We start from the raw sequence: 23,021 nt of genomic DNA, 5'->3' as shown, positions 1-23,021 counted from the left end.
AGCTGCAAGTGCACCTAAACTGAAAACTGAGCAAGGTGTGGGTACTGCTGTGCTGCCTGCCTCGTGCTGACACACTCTGAGCACACTCCACCAGCAAGGATAGGCCAGTCCAGAAACCTTTGCCCAGAGGGTGCCCTCCTTCTGCTCATGTGGGTGGCAGAGAGAGTAAAGGGGTTTATTGCTGTACATGTGTTATGACATGTCATTTGCCCATGGAACAAAGTCAAAGAACAGATCCTGGCCAGGTTTAGCCAAAGAGAGTCGTGATGTCCATGCAGGTTGGTGTTACGGGAGGTCAAGAGCAAGTTACAGGCCTGGAGACCACTTGTGATCACATGGGCACAGCTCTGAAAAACAACTGCAGCTGACTAACAGCTGACTCTTCTCAGCCACAGTGTTTTTCTGAGCATACAAAAACCTGGAGCACGCTGCTCCTCCTCATGTTGAAGGTGCTGGTTTTAAGATGGTGTGTTCTGAAGATCTAATTTGAAGTTTTGCGACAGTAAGTGCAAGCTCATGGCAACACTGACATCACACATCAGACCATGTGAAAATATGGGTAGTTCTCCTTCAGATGTGATAACAGACAAAAAATGGAGTGGAGGAATATTTAAATACTGTGCTCCCACTCTGAGAGCTGCCAATATTTGCTACTTAAAATTTAAGCACTTTCCTTGCATCCCTTCAGGAAAGCTGCGTTTTCTGTCATGTGAAACATTCATGCATCTATGTCATCAATTAAAATTTTCAATACTTCCAATAACGTATTTATTATTTGATTTTATGTTACTGGCTTGCTATAAATAATTTGAAAAGGAAAAATTATACAGGGGAGAAGATACTAAATGCAGGCTGTGTTGTTTTCACATGTATGTAAAAGCTGAATACAATATTAATCCATACTGTAATTTTAATCATATCAAGAACTATAATTTTTTTTTTTTTTAAAGAGGTAGCTAACCCATCAGTAACTACCCTTGGAGTGTATCACTTCATTTGCACTTCTTAGAAGTGCTGCAGTTGTCATTCTTCTGAATGCGAACTTTACCTTAACATGAACATGAGCTTCATGGGATTTGCTACAAAACTATTTTAACAATCACCTGTTTGGCAACCTTAAATTTTGCAGCACTAAGAGTAAGAGCAAATGTCTTTGACCTCAGTTTTATGTCACTAACTTATTAATTATTACAAAAAGGAGAAATCCTGGAGAAAACATTCTTGAAGGACATTAAATTCTATTTAAGATCCTCATGAGCAGATTTATAACTGATTCTTGTGGTTGTTTAGGATAGTCTGGATTAAACCCTCTATCAAACTATGCATTAAAAATGTGTGAAAAAAATGTTTTAAAAAGTTTTCAGAACACAAGACGTCTCTCAAAAACAGACCTCAAGTACTGAATTCAGCATTCCCAAACATGGGACTCCTGAACTAGAAGTCACTTTGATAAAACATTAGCTCTACCTGTGTGCCGCAGGTCAAAGCCTCTAAAAACCGGGGTAATATTTTACTACACAATAAAAGAATGGCGTGAATAAGTGTACTGAAACCTGCAAATGGTAGCTGTGATATATATTTTGGCACTGAGTACAGTCAGCAGGTCAGCAGTAAAGGCAATAATAATTATTTATGCACAATAGCATTCCAGCAGAATGCTGACAGGTCATTATATGTCTGTTTTCAACTTCACAGAAGACAATGGTCAGCTAAATGCAGCGCCTCAATGTTTTCATTTCCCAAAACGAGGTAAACTCACACTTCCTGCAGCAATCCCATCCAGCTGCCATGCAATCAGCAGGCAGCACACACCCAGACAGTTTACTCTTTTCTGTTACTTCATGAAAATTATGACCACATTGTCAGCATTTCAGCACTTAAGAAAATCGTTCCAGCTTACTGAACTGACAAATAAAAACAAATAAAATTGGAAACCAAATTTCAAGATAAAAGACTGAAAAAACTGCGGTCATAATTTATTTTACAAAACAGCACATTACAGAATTAAAGTATGCAGAGAAATGTTTTTTTTTGTTTTCGTTTTTTTAATGGTACTTAAAACTTTCACATACTTCATTTCAAAACATTTGCATTCTTCCTTTCCACTGCTCTGAACCGAGTCAGGAGAGTAGAAAGAGACATTCAAAATTTCAGGACTATTTTTTGCTGTTATAAATCACATGCTCTAAATTTTGGATTAAGCACATATTAAAAAACTGCTAGTAGTATCTCACGCTCAAGAAAACTTAAGAAAATCTGAGACTGGAGAGACACAAAGGATGAGTGAGGTGAAACGATGCCAGTAAAACCCTTTGGATGCAGAAATACTTCATTTTTGAGATCTTTTAACTGCTGGCAAATAACTGCTGTAAGATAATCTTTTGTGAAGGATGGACTCCACTTGCTGCAGGACTGCAACTCTGGGATGAAGAATGAGCTTTGAGGAAAGAAAATTGGGAAGAATTTGTTTAGGAAAGCTCTGTTCCTAATTTAGTTCAAGTATCTCGAGACCACCGAGGCATCATATTACTCAGAAATCTATAGCAAACCATTGTCCACTTGACCCTACAGCTTAAAGCTGCGGGAAGAATATATGAGGTGCCAGAATCACAAATAAAACATGAAGCAGATTTATGAAAAATAACAAGTGAACAACAAAATTAAATGCGGGGAAAAAAAAAAGACACATCTGAATTCAGTGTACCATGCTGTTAAAAATAAACTTGATGGCAAAGTCATGTTTTGACATCATTACAAAATGAAAGAGGATAATGATTACATTAACAGAATCAAAGACAGAAGACATTAAAATGACCACAGACATAAATATCAAAGCAAACAGAAGAAGATATAAAGGAACCTTTCAGATTCAGATCTTTATGCAGAAAAATGAGATTGGAATCAGAAAATTGACAGGGAAAAGAAACAGTTCAAAGACTACACATATAATGAGAGAAACAAATTTAAAAGGCATTGGTGAGATCGTATCAGTTTTTAAATTTCTATTAGCTTTGCAGAAAAATAAGGGTAGGAAAAACAAAGAAATAAACATGGAAAATCACAGGTAAAGGGGCCTCTTAAATTCACTTCTGCGGTCTTCTTTATCACTTTTAATACCAAGATACTGAAATAAGAGGTGAGTAAAAGAAAACACAGAAAGCAATTGAACGCTGATTCATCATCATTATATCGTTAACTGAGTGGCAGCCATGTAGGAATGCTTGAAACTTCTAAGCACATGGTGAGAAAGACAAACATTTGAATGACAAGGAAATATAACTAGGAGTACTCAGATTAAATCATAAAAGGAAAAAAAAATATATTCTGCATATCAGAAAGACTTCCTTACAGTGATACTGTGGAATAATTTCTCAACGAACTAGAAGAAACATTCAATAATATAATGAAGGGAACAATGCTGAACTAGCAGGAGGTCAGACCAAAAGATCTGAAAGTATTTCTTCCATCTAATTCTAACAGACTATTAAAGGATACAATCAATAGTCAGGGAGGTAAGTTATTTTGATAAGCTCCACGGTTTTCATTCTTTCAGAGGAAATACCACAGCTGAAATTGGGAGAAGAAAAAAAGAGGAAACACCAAGCTGTGTGCTTTCTTACAGTTACTGTTTCCCATTGTGGATGTTACCATTATCTTTACATATGAAGAGAGATTGAAATAATCTAGAGAGGTCTCCCACACTACAACACTGAGATAAAGAAGAACTTAAAAGAAACACTGCATGTTCTGGCAACAAATTAAATGGAAAAGAACAGAGTCATGTTTCCTGGGGGAAAGAGACTGAATATTACGAGGTTAGTCACACTATTAGTGGGGCGAATAATGTCACTTAGAAGAAAAATAAGTGTGATATATAACTAAATTTTTCGCATTGTATCAGTTTGGCAGATAGACGTATTGCTGCACTGAAGTTAAAGAGCAACAGCACTATTTTATCTGGTGATAGCAATGAAGAAAATATCCCTCTGCTTGGGCAGAGTTTTTCAGCAGTTCAGCAAAGCAGCTGAATGACAGCTAAAATGAGAACTTAATATGTAACTAGTCACATAAAATGCAGGCCAAACAGTATTTGATGCTAAATTTACAGCATAATACAATGTCAGAATATTTGTATATTTGCATATTGAGATCACATCATATTCCGTATGTTTTTACCCATAGATAGAGCAACAACAGTTTAGACTGACTGGCTCAAAGAACAGCAGCTTCTCTCTATTACAGATGCTATTAGTACAGTTAATATAATCAGCTGTTTCAGGAAGTGTTAAGATGCACAAGCTATTGGAAAATAGGTTAGAAGCAGACTGGTCAAAAATATGTCCTAACAAAACATACAGGAAAACAAACATGGTCAAATGGCTTACGAGCAGAACAACAAAAATCAAACTCTGAAATTGTAAACCAGCTATGCCACTGAATTAACATCTGTGTTTCAGTCCAGCCACAAGCCTGTTTTGTCTCAGTAACTGCAACTGTGAAGGGAGAATAAATAATACTTATCTTTTTACTCTACTTTGGCTCGAGAGCCCCTGGGGCAGGACATAGCTCTCGTCCTACTGTTCTAGAGGTTGAACAAGCATCAGCACCAAAATATGCTGCTATTTAGGATGCTGCAACAGGAAGAATATTTGGGCCATACATTGCAATAGAAAACTGAAGGGTGAGTTCCACAGACGCATGTAGCAACTACCTTACAAACCCACAACCAACCACTAATGCACTGCACGGTACTCGACACCAAACTTTTTGTTGTTTTATTTCTACGTTATCAGTCCAGAAATAAATGAAAGAATATCTTAATGTCCTGAACTCTTCTAAATGCTTTCTAATGGTATGGTAAGTTCTTCTCAGGATAATACAGACAACTAATGTCAGGACACTCATTATTAAATGAGTACCCAACCTGGAAAGCAGTATCTCAAAAACCAGCATTGAGTTTGTGCCACAGGAAGGGCTGCAGGGTTTTCAGTGAATCTGCAAAAGTGAGAGGGATACAAAAAGGACATTTCACAATGGCCTTCCAAAGTACCTCATCCAGGATGAATTTTGCCATATGTTTGCACGTATTTTCAGTCTGATGATACATATCAGCGCTACGCAGACAGACCTCCCCGTCCTCTCCTGTAATGATACAAAAGGAAAGACCCCAATTCTGCTTCCCTCAGAATTCAAAATCAGTTTTGGTGAGGTGCAGAAGAAGGGCTGATATGAAGACTGGAGTCCTTGTAGCATCCCCCAAAAATTACTGTTGCAGCATGCAATTTTTCTACTTTGTGCACAGATTAGCACAAATTCCACTGTAATGGATAAGTGCCTCTGGGCAACACCTGTACTATTCAATTACTTGCTAGCTTGAACTTGGCATCAAAACTAGTCCTTCTATCATAGGCACAACATTTTATAAAAGTCTGCAGCTTGCTTTTCTCCATGCTTCACAGACTTCACATTCTGGCATGTTTCAGAAGCAAGCCAAAGACAATGCATATTGGAGTCTGCTTTGATGTTTGGATGGAAAGGTTCACCTTCTAACTGATAACAGATGGGGATACAATGCATAATCCACTGCATGATTCATTTAAAGATTTTCTCTCACTAGCAACTTAACAATTCAATAATCAAACTACATTCTTATAGAGCCTGGGAGGGTATAAAGGGTTGGCTCCTTCCTGGGTAACAGACTCCAAAAACAAGATCAGCAATAGAAGCGGCTTTGGAAAGAATACCAGTAAGTTAATTAACTGATACAGATAAAACTCCAAGCTCATTTTAGAGAAGAACTTAGGCTGCCAAGTGTCAAAAAGGGAAAATGCTTTCATATGCTTTCTGTGTTTAGCTACTATTCCCCAAAACCTGCAGGAACTCACAAGATCTATCACTGTTTTGATGGAATGCCTGGATGAAGAGTACAGAAGACATCAGCTATCAAGCCACACACAAAGTTTGACAAATGATGTCACATACGTGCACAACACTTATCTAGCAGCTGCAGACACATATATACAACTGATATTGGGTTCAAGCCCTTGCCAATAACTGAAGGTACCAAAGCCTGTCTTTTGGCAGGCAAGAGCTGATCAAAGTTCCTATGAGCACTCTCATCTGAAACGCAGTTTAGAGATTATTTCTTCACTCACTAGGAATTCAAGTTAAGGGGAAGAGGAGTGGACTAGACAGTCTACACACAGACGGGCCAACAAATACTCATTTTCTAACTATATTTGCTACCATTAGTAAGAAAATTACAGTGATGTAGAATTGCTGAAGAGTGGTAACTGGTAAGAGCAGGATCCTGCTGTGATTTTTTAGATGCCTGATGAGTGTTTGAGGTAGAAATAAAGATGTAAAAGCCAAAGAAGCAGCTGGGGAAATGGAGCGTTGGAAGCAAACACTGCAGCCTCAACAGGATGAAATATTTCTTGAGTTCAGGTTTAGGGCACAATGGAAATCTGTGTTTTTTTTCTTTGGGAGAAGGAAAACTTGTTCCAATGAACTATGATGGCAACTCATCTAAGGAGTCTACACAAAGCAGTGAGGCCACTTCGCTTGTAAAAGGCTCTCGTGAGAAGTATCCTTCAAGAGGAATGTAGAAGAGAAGTGGATTAGGGGTAAGAAGTGGATTTACATAGCGTAACAACAGATAATGAACATTATGCCGTGTCAAATAAATGGGGCAAGATAGCTTTGAAGGCTGTGACTTTTTCCCATAAAATCTATCAGTGAAGTTTATGACTGGCATCCTTTGCTGAGTAGGAAGAAAACTGGTTGGCTTTTGTCGTACTTTGGCTTTTCTGAGGCAGTTTACCTGGAGACACAGAATGACATTCTCTACTTTAGCTGAGTTGAGTTCTCACTTATCAAACAAATATCTGTAGGTACTTTTTCATTTATATTAGAAATGAGCCTTTATAATCCTTGACCCTCAAAGTAAGACTGTGGAATGCACTTCCCTAGGGATGTCATTATGGTGTATGCACTATCATCTGGCAAATGCTCAGCTGAAAGTGGTGAAAACGGTAACCCTTGCCATTTGCACAACCATCTTTGTTACCAACTCTTCTTCATTTCTCAGAGTTTCTGCTTGATGTCACAAGAAGTCCAATAGCAAAACTGTCACTAACTCCAAGATTACAAAGGAGAAGTTGGCAATTCACTGCAGAAATTGTCTCAGAAAAGCAGAGAAATAAAATGTTTTTGGATGGTACATCCAGCTGGGTATGGTTTTTGCAGTTGAGATAATTGTTTCCCTTCCTGTGTCTTTCATCCACCTTCAAATGAATGCTGGGTCAGGAGACTGATCTTATCACTTGTGACAAATCATAGCTACAACACATCTCCATTAATACGATGAAGAACCATATATTCTAACATACAGACATTAATATAGTAACAGAACTTTGCCTTTTTCATATTCCTCCTGATTATTATAAACCTCAGACATATGTCTACATATGTTACAGAAACCCATTATGAGACTGGATATATTTATCAATCTGCATTTGCTTTCACATTTTTACATAAAATATAAATTCTCAGTTAAAAACCTGAGCTTTTCTGACCTTCACAAAAATAGATGCGCTTCAAATTCCACTAATAAAGTTTAAGGAAAGTCCCTATAATTACACCATTATTGTAGGCTGAGATAAATTCAATGTGCATTTAAGAAGTGACAAAATAAAAACTTTTACTCTTGCTGCTTGCCTAGTCAGAAATCCCACCATCTTTATCTCTTTAAAAAGATGTATTTTTCATGTAAAAAGACACATATCTCTTTAATAAAGCAAAGATGTTATTAAAAGTAAGCCCATGTCAGTGAAGCTTATCAACTATGATATAAACCTTAAATGCAGTAGTAACCATTTCACAAAGAATACAAAAGCTACATCAAAATGATACAAGACTAAGACTCACAAACGTAAGGAAATTATTTCCAGCTGGCCACAGAATATGGAATTATCTTTTTCTACAACTCACTCAATTTTACCTGGGTAATGCAGCTCACATGGCAAAGTACAGTTCTAAAATAATTCATTGTTCTGAGACCCTTATCAGCTGCAAAGCCAAAGCTGGAGCGGGGCCATATCAGCTGCAGAGCCAACACATAACAGAGTGAAGAGAGGAAAGGACAGATTGCAGTGTCTCCCCATTCTACCACTGCTATTGCAAAACACCAGCCTCCAAATTTCCATGCTGTTTGTTAGGTGAATGCCAGTTTATTATTCAAATGGAACTATAGCCTGCTAGTACTGAGAAAGAGTGATACAGAAAACAAATTCAAAAGATTCTGCTACAGCCATTTTATTCTTTTTAGGAAGATTCATTTTTTGCATGAAATCATGCATGGTAACATTTCTAATACTATACAAGGACAAGAGAGTGAGAACAGTCTCAATATCATTTGTTTGAAAAAGAAAAATCCAGAAGGACACAGCATAAACCCTTAACTTTAATTTACAGGCTGAACAAAACAAGCATGCACGCCAAACAAGAAAGTGAACGGCCCCAAGCCCCAATTCCCACCTCAGTGTCAATCAAAACTCGGCATCTGTAATGTATGTTTTGATTTTTTTTTTTAAATGAGGGAGGAATGATGCAAATGGTAACATCTAGACTTGTCATCTGTACACTAAAGCTCTCATTCAGCTGAACATATGCTGAAATTTAAGCATATTGAAACAAAGCCCAAGTCTCAGCCAATCTGAATTCAAAGTGGCTGAGATATTAAGGCCTCACTTCAGCAAGGCATACAAGCAAATGATAAAATATAAGCACAATTGTAATTTTTAAGAAGTTAAGATAAATGTTAAGTTACTGTCATTACACTGATAAATGTTACATGGCAGTTTTCGTTGTAAGATCTCAAAATTCGGCCCCTTGTTAACACAGAGGTACTTTAGTCTGGCCCCAAACCAGCCAGCAGGTCACTGGAAGAAGCACGAAGAGAAAGTCTTCGTATCTCAGCGTCAATCACCTGCTTCATCTCAAACCACACTTCGGATGCATTTTAATTCACATATAACTTTTTGTGTCAAGCTGAACAGTAAGTCTTGAAATCAGATAGAGAGGTAAGGCTGGTAGTTGAAAGTAATACCGTTAAGGTTTCAGAAACTCTTTTCAAATAGTAAACAAAGGTACTACAGTACCTTTGTGCGGAAGAAGAGCAGCAATCACCCCAAACAATGGTTACGCCGTGGATCCCACCAAGTCCTCAGCACTGAGCAGCAACACACCCATTCTCAACAGCTGATCACAGCATGGGAGGCCACACAAAGAAAACATGGTGGCAGCTATGGGGCAAACAGGCCACAGTGAAATCTGACTCTGTTGGCTCAGCAGTGCATGATCAGCCCCATGTGTAGTAACAAGCAGAGGACAAAACCAAAGCAGACCATCTCCATGAAGCATGGCAGCTGCTTACTCAGGAACACAAAACAAACTCTCAAACAATCACATCCTTCATTATTTTAGGGAGGTAGAAGATTTGGCTCATCAAAGAAATTTAGACTCTGAAGTGCAATTTAACAATAACAATCTGTTTAGACAGTGTCTGCATTCAACAGGACTTTTATTTTGGTTAAACACTACAGAATTTTCTTATTAGCTTTGAGAAACGCACACTCCTAAACTGAAAATACAAACTGCACCTGTTATTCTCACACCCATCTGCCTAATACATGACGCCTGCATGTATTTCCAGATATATGCCTACAAATGACCTTTCTGTATGAAAGATCTTTGCTATCTGATGCCTGTTTTCAGTTCGGGAGATTTCTTCATCGTCAGGAAGTCATATAATTTCAATCAGGTACCTTTAGCTTTAAAGGTAGAACTGGAACAAAACACTGACAGTCACCACGCTGCTGTATAAGCTCAGCCTTGTCAGCCACCGGCGTTCCCGAGGCAGCGGGGTGAGCTGACACTTCCTGGCCGGCGGGGCGCTGTTCTGCTGCGGGTCGCTCGGAGCGGCGCTCCCGGTCCACGCGCTCTGCGGCCGCTACTACCCCCTGCTGGCCGCGCCTGGCAGCAGCGGGTGGAACGAGCCACCAGGCTCCTGCTTTTGGACCAGAGACTTCACGAACAACAGATTTAAAGCAGTAGTGCCAGTTTGACACAAAACTCGACCGATGGCGAAATGAAGCAAGAAGTAAACAAGTAAAATCCCCTGAGATATAAGTATCTTGCTGTTATTATAATCTATAAACCCGAAACATTCTGTAAGTGGGTACTCAAAAGATAAAAGGCTTTATTTGTTATTTTAACAAAGTAATGCTGACCTGCGTTAAAAAAAAATAAATATCTAAATAAAAAGTAGTTCTGATTTGTAAAAATGGTAATAGTATGTTTTAGCCTCGTATTTAGAAATAATGCATGTAAGAATTCACAATAAAATTTAAAATATACATTTACCAATACGGTATAAATCACAAAGGTAAATCCAAATAAACATTGTAAGAATAAATTATTGAAGCATATTCTGAAATATATACGTGTTCTCTACCTTCAGGTTACTCTTTATTACTCACTCCCTGGTAACAGTACATTTCCCACAGGGATCGATTATGTAAATCTATACATATAAAAAAAGTATAAAGCGCAGTTGAAACAAAAGACCAGGATTCAGACTCAACTTTAATATACCTAAAAGTAAGTTACGTGAACTACCATTTCCCCTCCTAACTTCCTTCAGTCTCTAATTATGTGACACCAGGAAAACCTATGAATATAATTTGTAAAACTCTTTACACTTTAAGACTCTTAATAGAACTGTAAATTGAAAGAGCAAACAAAAATTCTCCTGCAGTGACTCATGTTTTACAGTAATATTTTATAAAGAAGCATTACGTGTTAGCAGACATAGGTCTAGGTATTTTCTTTGGAGTCAAATTCATCACACAGATCTGAATTTTTAATACACGGGCCAACAGTTATGACAACATCCTTGCTCTTATCACACACAGAATTTTTAAAGACAGTGGTCTTAGCATTCAGCTAAGAAACGAGAAGTAACTCACAGCATTTCAGTCTGAGTTCTTACCAAAACTCCCAGCAAATACACATCAACCAAGTAATCCTACTTTTTCACCTTTTGTGCATCTAGAATTTGAAATACACATTGGTATCGATCAGCATCATGAGTGAATGAATTCACAAGAACCCATCAGATGCTAATACATCTGCAATTCAATTAATGCCTGCACACCACAGTGTTGACTTTCAACTCTTTAGTATCATTAGGGTTTTTCTTTGCAGTCAGAACATTACTTTTATATGTACAGGGAGGGCAGAATGAATCGCTGTGTGATACAAAGGTGATGCAAAGAACAAAGAATGAGTTCTTTCACATGCAATAGTTTTCTCCTTTTTTTTTTGTACCACAGTCAGAGACAAGAATTTACTCAACAAGTTGCTATCAGCATTTCTTTCACCCAAGGTAAGTTTAAAATATTAAACTGTCGAGAATTTAAAACTACAAGCTTATACACAGAAGGCAGGCACTAGGTTTCCTTTATTTTGTTCCTTAGATAAAAAGCAACCTACGTTTATCTCTAGGGATGTGACTGAGTTTTTAGCCTGGGATTTCTACTGCGTACCTTACATGTTTTCACATACATAAAAATATTTCCCAGCATCAATTCTGATCTTAAGTAATGTAAGTACACATACAAACTCGTGTTTTTGACTTATCATCAGATTAAGGTATTGCAGTTTTAACGAAGACTTCTTATCATTTTAATACGTGTGATAATAGATCGCGAAGAAGTAGGTTATGGAAACAAAGAAAGGGACAGCAATGTACTAACCATCTGCTGCAATTTTCGTTCTCACTGAAGAAGTAGTGTGAATTACAAGTGAAAGATCTGAAAAGTTATGATCTCATTTTCTGCTGCTGAGCCTTTGTTACAAAAGAAAATGCCTTAGCCTCCTGAGTTACAGATTTAGCTATTGTATTAGTGTTTTCCCAGAAAGACTGCTTCCATACTTATGCTTCAGAGTTTAGTTTATGTTGCACTGCTCTTCCCTTCCTTTGATCTTCCTGGGTGCGCGGCTCGCTCTGAACTATCCTGGGTGGTCTCCTGTCAGAATTCAGCAATCTGTGTCTCTCCATTGGTTTCCTTCTGGGGGGATTCCTATCAGCTGTGCTCTTACACGTATCTGACAACTTTATTAGCCAGCTCTGGTAGTGCTTCAGAGCATCTCGGCGGCACGCACACCCTTTCTCAAACAATCGCACCTTTGCAGTTGACTTAGAACAAATAATTCTATGAACACTTCAGCTTTTATACTCAATAATAAGGTTGAAATGAAGAGAAATCTCACATCATCTGCAAGCTAGGGGTAGGTTTTCATGTTTGGGCTCAAAAAATCAATCCCGAATTGATTTTTGTGTATATATCGTTATTGTCAGAGGATTAATTGATGAATTTTTCATTTGATGAGTCAGGTGGAATGGGCTCCAAGGCATACAGTGAGAAGAATTTTAATTTACTCTGCTTCTTGGTGCTAAGCAGCAAAATTATCAATTGTGATACTTACTCTGTTGGAATTTTCCTGCTCAAAGCAACGTTGAGAGAATTTCTGAGTGTAAAGTTGTATTTCTGAGTATATACACATTCCATGAGAAAATGTGCTTAGATTAGTAGTTTCTGAATGATTCTTTTTTATATATATATACGTACATATAAGCACTTTTTCATTCTGAATCTTTTATTGCAAATTTTATACTTACTGTCATTAAGATGTATTTGGAATTGAGGCTTTGGGAAACAAAAAGAAAACAAGCCTGTATTACCAGATGAAACTCAATTCAATTCAACACAGAGTATAACCCAGAAGCCTTTACTTACATTGAACCAAATTGTGTTAACGTGACCTTAAAATTAAAACAAGCAAACACAAAACACACTTTATGTTTAGATTTTTTTGTTTGAAACACATTAAAAATTGATCTTTTCATCAGTGATACTCAGGAACGTGTTGTATAGAAAAACACAACTGATGCAACTATTAAACTCCAGAAAAAGCTCCTGTGCTTACCCACAGACCACAATGGCCCAGAACTTGTGCATACAGCCACAGGATGCACACTGTCAATTCTGAAGCCAGTGCAAGAGCATCATTACTTACTGAAACTCCCCAGTCCTGGTTAACTCCATTGGAAATACTGTTTTTGACACAGCTGAAAGGTTCACAATTTGCTTTGACTTCCAGGAAAGCCTAGGATTTAAGATGTATATCTATATTTTCCCAGGCCAGGCAGGAGGTAAAAATGGGGTACCAGTCTAACCTTATGGCATGCAAAGAGCTGTCATGCCCCTGTATGTCCTGCAAAGTTTAGACATCTTTACCTGAGCAACTGAAACCAAATCCATAGCAGTCATACACCAGGAAGATAACAGTATTTGATCACTGTGCATGGATAAACAGAAGCAAGGATAATCTTGTAGCTGAGTCAGAGAGTACATAAATAGACAGAACTTTCCCAAACACTGCAACAAGTGTTCCTGGACTTTGTTCTTCTGGTACTCATCTGATAAATGATACACATACCACACCAACAGAATAATGCTTCTTAATTTCTACTTAATACAGGCATTTCAGCAACACCTAGGAACTCCCACCAGAATCAGGACTACTCTGAATTCAGTGCTGCAGAAACACACCTGAAGTCTTCCAAAGAAAACCAGCAACTGAATCTGTGCTGGGATATTCAAAGAGAAAGTACCAATAGATAAGAAAAAAACCCCACCAGAATGACAAAAAAATCCCAAAACCTAAAAGGAAACATAAAAGATGAGATGATGCTCTAAACATACAACCATAGTTTAAAGCTAAAAAATGGTCTGCCAGTCAGTATAGAGGCAAACTCATTAACAAAAAGAACACTGAAGTACTTCATGACTTCTTTCTAAAAAGAGCCAATATGTTTCTTGCAGCATTTCACCTCTATAACACATCTAAATCGTTGACTAACTCTTGCCACTGAAAAGACCCCATTGGCTCACCTCAGTCCTGATGTTATTTGCCAGACGTTTTGAATCTGTTACCAATTCCTATCTTGCATCCCTTTTTTCTGAGTGCTCTTTTTGATCATCTGACTATCTGGATGAAACAGATCTCATTCAGTTACTCAACATATTGTCATGCCAGCTCTCAGGCTTTGTCTATATTTCTGCTGTGTGTGACAGTGAAATGAAATGAGACACTATTCTTCTAACTCTCATTTCCCTAGCAATTCCCTTAAAGTCTCCTTCTTGGGTTATAATCCTCTCTCCTATTACGTCCCACTATTCTACTAGGTTTACCTTCATCACCCTCTCCCATACAGCCTTCTTTATTTTCACATTTTCAGTTCACCTATCACTAAAAACACACAATCCTGTTTTCCTAGACCTCAGCTTCACACAATATAGGTATTCATAAGCACTCTCTTAATAAACATTGTATGTCTATGTAACATTCAGAATAGAAAGCTTACAGCAAATAAGTTCTTCCCAAAACCAAAAGAAATTTCCAGGGATAAATTTAAAGTCAAACTTCTGAAGTTATACAGTAAAACTAGAAACAAACAAAAATCAACTTCAAGAAACAAACACACAACTTTATGTCCTGAATCAAGTGTCAATAATTTTTTGCCCAGGTGTTATCTATAAAGCATAGCTTCATTTTAGCTCATGAAATAATGTCTACGTTCCTTTTGGATTCATTCGCAGCCTAGTTTCAGTACATAACGAGCAGTATACTTAAACGAGTTTATTTTTTTTAAAGCTCAAATGCACCAATGACAAATTTTGGTCTGCAGTAACACCAAATCTGCAATACCAGCCTCAAAATATCATGAGAATCTGTTCACATCTTTTATTCCTTCCCTGAAAGGCTTTGTCTTTTTGCCCTTCCTACCTACAACTTTCTATTTTTGTCCACCCCTTGAATCCAAAATATCCTTTTCCTCTATCCCCCTCTGGCACAGAAATCATCCTCATCCAACTTTCTGTAAGTATTAGTTATAACAAAACACCTATAACAATCACGTTGTGCATACTGAACAAAGCAAGGAAACACATCAAGAGGAAAAACACATGCACAAGATGAATTCCAAATATATTTGGCATGTAAAAATGTCTCAGTGAAATGTGGAGACTGAAAGCTTCTTATTGTAACAACTGAAGTCTGGGAAATCAGCTGTGCAAGTATTCTTATTGCTATGTTAGACTTGGAATGACCACACACAGGTGTAATTAAGACAACTCAGCCTTCATAGTCATTCAGTCCTTTATTCCTGTAACAAAAGTGGACCAACAGCAGTATCCATGGATGCCCAGCACACCTCCCCTTATAGTCCATGAAGAGAGAGATGTGTCTCCAGAAGGCCAAATCTGATCCAACTTCTGGTCACAGTGGTCCCAGCTTTCCTTACTCTTTGTCACACTTTCCTATTCCACTCTTTGTGCTAGCTTTAGCATTCAAGTTTTGTACAAAAGCATCTTATGCAGTGCAGGTGCCTCAGAGAGGAGAAATGTGTGGCCACAGAGACTGGAGAAGAGAGCTGAGGTCTCTGTTGCTTCAGTTACCAACTGTTAATTTAGCATGAGCAGAAATGGCCTGAGGTAAACTTTCCAAACTAATTTAAGTTCCCAAAGTAATTAAGTCTGAACACCCATCACACTGTGCCCACTGTGGTGCAAGTTTCTGTGATCAGTTTTTATTGTGCACTTTAAAATATTAAGTAGTGTATCTGCACTGGTAATTTCAGGAATAATACAAATAAAATCAATGGTGATTCAATTCCTAAATCCAGGAGTTACAACAGATACTAAAAATCACTTCATAAATATTTTAAGTATTCAGAAAGTCATTTTACCCCATCTCCAGAATTTCATCTTCCATAGCAGACATTTTGTAATTATCTTTTGCTGTAAATGAACAGTGAGAAGTACCACAAACTAGGACAAATATTACTGCACTTCTTCTCATAAAGGAGAACCAATGCAATTGAAAGTGTGCTCTGTCAAAAATGTCACTGAACTTTTCTATGTAATACAAATATTAGCAGAGAAGTTGCAACCTGATAAAATAGAGATTTTAAATAAAACTGCTACCTGGCTACTTATAATTCAAAGCAGAGAGAAGTTAAGCTACTTGTTATATAAAACTGCATCCGAACAGCATGGGATTTCATGTGGATTTTTCTGGAGCATAGCAGTACAGCTTTAAAACACACTAGCAAATTTTAACTATTGAACTTAACTGATATTAATGACCTGATAAAATTTCAATAGGTTGTTTGGGGTTCGGGCTTTCAGAGCTGTAATCCCATGCTGAGGCCAGACATTCTTCCCATGTCACCTTTACTTGGAGACCTCACTTGGAGACAAGTTTTTGTTCATGTGCTGTTTTCAGCCTGAGGGATCCATTCGAGTTTTAGTCCAGGCTGCTAATTCTGCTCTGTAAGCATGACTTGCAAACAATTGGAACTGGTCCAAGGGACCAATGGCTGGAGAGACAAGGAGAAAGGCAAACAGGTGCTGCTTACAGGGAGGGAAAGTAAAGTCAAAGTAAAGAGAACCGCCATCTGGGAGAAAAGTATTACTTAACAGGTTTAATTTAAATGTCAAACACCGTTCACCATTTGTAATGCATTCCCAGAGAAGTCTCAGCCGTCATCTTTAGACATACAGGTGTCCTGTAGCTGTAGCTCTTCACTGACTGCAAAGGCAGAGTCTGTGACTTCTCCATTACTGACACCAAATAAGAAAATGCTGAATTAAGTGCACCCCTTTATGGAATGTCAGGCCATGAATTAAGCTTCAGTTTCTTACCCTTCATATTTTAAGAAGTGCATTTCATAAAAAAAGGCCCATCCTGACAATTACACTTAATACACAGATAAGGGAAAGCAGTTAATACAGTTCATCACACTGTCTTGACAGAAACAAGACATAACCATAATAAGCTGTAACTTCAAGCAAATGGCAGGCTTTACACAAATAATTAATAACCCTGGGAGCTATAGTAACAACATCCTAAAAAACTTTTTAAAAGCATATGTTTGTTAGGCTGTCCTTCCACTGCCATTTGCCATACAGCAACTAAATGTAATGGGAAATGGATGGGAAGTTTCAACCTCTACTGCCATACCACCAATATCCACCTCTGACCTTATGGGCCAAGATAATAAAATAAGAGGAATTATTTTTGATCAGCCCTTTTACCAACCACCTTCTAAGACCAGCTTCACATCTACCTCCCAGACCTGGTGAGCATAAAAGCACTGAAGTGAGAGGCAAAATAAGCCAGAAATCAAATAAGGGAAAAAAACAAAAGCTGGAAGGCAGATGAAGACTGAGAAAATGACACTGAGATAAAATACGCTTTATAAGGGTTCGAAGAATAGATGATATGAGATTTTTTTTTAATATAATGTTTTAAAAGTTCATTACCTCAAATTACACAAATTTCTTAAATCAATATTATAAGTTTTTTTTTTTTTTAAAAAAAAAACAACTAACAGCATAGTCTTTCAATTGCTGTATTTTACCTAGCACATTCATAGCCCTTCAGTAGACAAGTAGAATTTCTAATTAATGTGACCCATTAATAATTAAATCTTCTTATTAATTAGTAAGAAAATCCCCTGATATTTCAAAATAATCAAATGGCCACTCTGCAGTCACATAAAATAACCTGTACCAACTTTATCAATCATGTTTCCACCTGTAGAAATGAGGGATCATTTTCCAGGAGCATCAATAACTCTCTCTTCCATGCCACAATCTGCTGTGAGGCAGACACCCACTCATCTCAAAACACTGTATGAGTGTTGATTTGAAAGTTAATCTTTCTTTTTCTTTTCTCTCCTGAAGTCTTCTGGCAGAGTTGCTTAATTAACTTCCAAATATCATCAGATAAGCAGAACTGGAGTCAGCTAAATGAGGAAACACTTCTGAGGTAGCAGCGATTGTTTTTTTTCCACTGGCCTTGGAGCCCAAACCTCTGGCAGAATGGAACTGCATCTTGGTTAACTCAGGAAAAAAAGCCCCACAAAGCTTGAGGAGCAGAAAGCGCTACAGACCAGCTGCAGATTGCCCAAGCTGCTCCACTGAGAGGCAGTCAACTTGGAAGCTCTGCTCTGGAAGCTGTGCCATTGTATCAGCCAAGCACAGAGGCCCCGAAATTTTGACATCACCAGCTCTTGCCATGGGCAGAGGAGTTCCCATGTGCACCTGCTAAACTATGAACTACTTCATTCCAGCCTTCAAACACTTTTGCAAGTCAAGAAACTGTACCTCAGATTAACCCTGGCTGTGCCACTTTTATCTAGCCCTACACACCAGCTGTGCTATGGACCTACACCAAAGATTCCATCCCAGCTGAGTTCCTGTTGCAGTGATTTTTCTTAAAGATTTGTTTGTATTCACACTACATACATAAGGAAGATGATGGCTATGCCCAGATTTATTATTAAATCATTCAGTGATAACAACACATTACTATTTTTCCTTTGAGTTCCTTATTTCCTCTTTTAATTTTTTCTGGTTCTTCCTCACAATGGACTTCCTAAATATAATCTACCTCATCTCCTTATTTATGTATTTATTATTCAATCAAATCAAGTAAGAAAAAGCACAGTTCTTCCAGTTGGCTATCATTACACCTTCTTGTTCACAGGGTTTTCTTAACTATTGACATCTTGAATAGATGTGAATTTACTCCTTCATTCACTGACTTACATAAAAGCTGGTTTCTTTAATCCCTTTCTTCTCCTCAGAATGACCAATGATGAAACATTTTACAGATTTCTGGTGATGTTGCCATCACAGATTTATTTTTCCTTCCTTACCTATTTAATAAATTTGCTCTAAAAGAGGGTTTTAAATTTGTTCCCTTCTCGTTTTCCATAGTCTTCTACTAAAGATCACTTATCCAGAAAAAAGTTGTTCTATGTAATGTGTGGCTATAACATCACTGTTGCAATGTCTCTTGTATACATTATATCATACTCTTATTTAACACGTAATCTGAAGCCCCATAAATTATGAACACACTCTGCTAATTAGGTAGAAGATAAACTTGCGTGCTATAATAAGGTTATTTTCCTACATCAACATGTTGTAGCAACCACAGAAGTAGAATCTACATGCTACTAGATCAGAAACATACAGTGTCGTCTTTTCTCTCGATTTCCTGTACAGTTCCATGGAAATTATTTATGAATTTTTTTTTGCAGGTAGTTTTATTATTGTAAGATTTCCATAATATCTTTCAAAATAAATAGCACATATTCCTTTTCACTTTTCTCATCACCTACAACATCCCTAATTCAAAGCACTCCTGACATCTAATCAGTATTAGATTTATTATAATAATTAATCATCTGATAAGTAGTAGAGTAGTGGAGATTGGAATAAAAGGGGAATTCAAATACTGATTTTGGACTCTTCTTCACTTCTTCTCCATGCCTTAGTGAATTCACTCCTACAGAAAGACAGTGGCAGACCTGGGCTTTCATTTTCTAAAACAAGCAGCACTGACCCATTCTTTAAATCCAATTTAGATTTTATCCCAAGTAGGTAGTGTAAAAACTTTTTAGGACTTTTTAAGCCTTGAGCATCAAACTCCTGATCACACAATATTTTTCCTGGTCTTCATTTATAAAGACTAAACAAAACGAACATTTCTTACAGTGGGCAGAAAATGTGATGAAAATGGCTGCTGATTACTGTGCCTCTTTAACAGTGTTTGGTTTGAGGTGTGGCATTTTTGCAGCTAAGCATAACTAAATTCCAGCTTTGGGCAAACCACCTTCTATGATTCCAGATATCTGTATCTAAGAGGTAAACCATTTTTGCACAGTAAATTGGCTGTGAAATCTGCAATTGGTGTTTGGGAACAGAAAAGAGCAGCAATTTTTGCAGTAATTTTTAAGCCATGGAAGGATACAGCACCAAGTGAGTGAAATGCAAAGTACATCAACTGCTGATCTAGCTTGTCATCTATACAGAATACAAAAACTGAATGAGGAAGATGACAAAGTCCTATACTAAACAGAATTTAAAGGAATATTACATTGTTTTTCAGTAATGCCTTCAGTCTGGCATTTAGTCTGCAGTCCAAATTACCAATAACTGTTGGCTCTAAAAATACTCTTAGATGTTGTAGAGACTACAAATCCCTACTTCTAACTGTTTTCAAAAAATACTCTTTAATAATTGCTAAAAATAAAGTAATCTGCATTTCTGAGAGTGTAATATTGACTCCTTACATTTTCTTTTATTTTCACAGTATTTTGTAGCTGAGAGTTGGGAAATCAATGTCAAGGGCTATTGCTTACATATCCAAGAACAACACACGTGCACACATAAAATCAGAGAAACTATAAAGAATGGCTGCATGTCCTTTCTTCTTTTCATAACAGGACATACAGAGATTTCAGAGGGATTAACACCTAACCTATAAATGCCAGTTTGCCATTCCTTTGTCAGGAAAAGAGAAGATACTAAACTGAAATAAGGTTTATCTTGCGTAGAATGATGTAATAAACATTTTTCTGTTAAATATATTAAACTTTCAAGTGAAAAATAAAGGCAGTCTCCAACATCCTCTGAAGTGATGCCAGACATTTACAGTGAAAGCCAAAATTAATTTTACAGCAGTGACCCACTCCACTAAAACAACTTACAAATAAAATTCCTGTTGCATCACTCCTCAGACAGAAGTTCTTTCTTACAATTATTCCTAAGATGACTCAACAAATATAAGATTTTAAAGAAAGAACACTTAACAGTGAAAATGAGAAGCATAATATTAGATTTTCTACAACTGACTGCATATATGCAATGTAAGTTACAATAACTGGAAATATTATGACGAGTATGCAAAATCAGGAAATAATCAGGTCAGACATGCCATTACCTACATTTATGAAGAAGTTCACTGTCATCCCCACAGTCAAGTCAGACACACTGAGAACTTGGTGATTAAGTGCATACAAAGAACACTTCTCCTGACACACAACCACTTTGAAAGAAATTTCCAAGGTTTCCTCTCAAGTCTTGCTTTTTCCCAGCACTGAATTCTCTGTTCTAGCTATAGGTTTGAAGGAGAAAGGAGCAGAAAAGGCAGGGACCATAAGATACATCTCCATACTTCAACAAATTCTCTACATTAACAGTGAAAGTTATAAGCTGCAAAGTAAGGTAAGTGTTCAGAACAAGGTTGTGAAGTGCTATTATAAGAACTGGATCAATAAATAAAAATATTATTCTAGCCCGTGCCTCATAAATAAGGTTTATAACTCCTCAAATATCAACATAATTATTTTTCTACTGGAAGAATTTGAGGAATGTATACCCTTATACCCTGTTACACAATGTTTTTATTGCTTGTACTTCTTTTTCTTTCTTTCTTTCTTTTTTTTTTCTCCTGGTACATTTCAACCAAGAGATATTATTTACATATATTTTAATGCCGATTTGATGCTGTTGTTCCATTTTCTAGCAGAAGTTTTGAAAACCAACATCAGTAAGAAAAATATTATTCACACTTAGCCTTAGCAGAGCTTATACAAACAAACAAACAAAAAACACCAACTGTACAAAGAATTTGGTAAAACCTAAGAGAACAAAAGCTGGCTTTGAGCTGGAATACAGCAGTCCTACAAGTCTTCAAGGTGACACAGGGAGGGAAGGGGGAAGTACCACATCAGTAGCAGGTGCAGAATGTTTAATCTAATGTTGAAAGGCCACCATTCCCAACACATGGCAATTGGGCTAAAAGGATTGACATTAGGGGACTCACACAGCAAGTACACCAACCCCTGAATGGTGGGGGCTTCTCTCACCAGCTGCCTGGACGTCAATCAGCTAAAGGGGAATGTTACAGAGGTCACAGTTTGGAGCTGGTTCTCTATGCCTGACATTTCTATTGGTTAGTCAGAAAGACAATGAGAGAGCTACAAAGCCCAAGAATTACCATAGTCCCATTCAGCAGCACGACAAAATTGAGGGGATTGGAAAAGGCCTCCAAACACAAAATGATCAACAGGAGAACAACTCAACCAACGCTCCTCAAGAAAAAGATCAGGAGAACCCCATGGGACTGAAGAATCCCAGGCTACAAGCAAGAGGCAGAGCCAGTGAGAGTGCTGTACAGGGAAGTTTAATCTCACACAAAGACATCACTTACTAGTTCACTGCTGAAGTCCAGAAAAGCTTGTTTCAAAGCAAAACTGAATGTCTGTATTTATACTTCTGGGCAAAGCTTTTTTAACATGAACAGCTCAGATTAAAAAAAATAAAAAAATTTAAAAAAAGATAATTACAAGTCATAGGAACAGTTGTAGAACATCACACGTTAAAAGACTTGTAATTTGGTTGTACAGAATAATTAATATGATTAGATTATAATACCTGTTAAGCCATAAATCTATAGCAAGATGAGGCAGAAGCTTATCTGGGATAAAAATTGTAATATGCAGACAATAAGCTTCTGACACAACCACAGATAATGCAGCCTTCCTGTCTATAGTGCAGGTTGACAGTCTTCACCCTTGCACAGTAGGCAAATTAAAAACAACAAGAATTCTGCAAAGATTAAAACATAGCTGATATTAGATGGGGAACAGAGTTTAACAGAGCAAAATGATTTGAAATCTACTTCTGACTTTGACGCTTCTCCCGTGTTAAATAAATGACTGAACCTACTCTGCCTCTACATCCTGTATTTAAGGAAGGATTAGTAATTTTTATTAAAATACATATCTATAAAAAGGACTGGGGTCATGTGTGGCACAAATGGCAGCTTGAACTCTATTGCTAATACTGTCATACAGTTTAAGAATAAATCTGCTCAGAAAGCTGGAATACAAACTGATTTCAAAGTTTAATTAAATACAGAGACAGAAGATCAGAATCTAAAAATAATGAGATACTTGTGAAGATACTGGAGAAACTGAATGGTGACTGGCAACACAGTTTGTCAGGAATTGGTTACACTGGAATTGTATA

At 37.3% G+C, this 23,021-nt stretch overlaps 1 protein-coding gene across 15 annotated transcripts in view; it reads right to left on the bottom strand.

Moving 5' to 3' along the window:
* The window catches only part of ARB2A (ARB2 cotranscriptional regulator A), a 244,356-nt gene that overhangs the window by 142,692 nt on the left and 78,643 nt on the right, over window positions 1–23,021 (bottom strand). Inside the window, exon 7 of one of the 15 annotated variants that reach the window (XM_085527916.1) lies at window positions 1,943–2,437. The exons of 13 other annotated variants lie outside the window; for them this stretch is intronic. In XM_085527916.1, the coding sequence (XP_085384042.1) occupies window positions 2,330–2,437 (108 nt within the window). In that variant the 3' untranslated portion in view covers window positions 1,943–2,329. Of the gene's footprint in view, window positions 1–1,942; window positions 2,438–23,021 lie in introns of those variants that run through there. One more of the 15 variants, XM_085527917.1, reaches the window with a different exon arrangement.

The sequence above is a fragment of the Coturnix japonica genome, chromosome Z (genome assembly GCF_054131305.1).
Source record: "Coturnix japonica strain WE chromosome Z, WE-NBRP24, whole genome shotgun sequence".
Lineage (NCBI taxonomy): Eukaryota > Metazoa > Chordata > Aves > Galliformes > Phasianidae > Coturnix > Coturnix japonica.
Note: the sequence above shows the minus strand (reverse complement) of the source record. Positions and strands in the feature narration are given on the sequence as shown.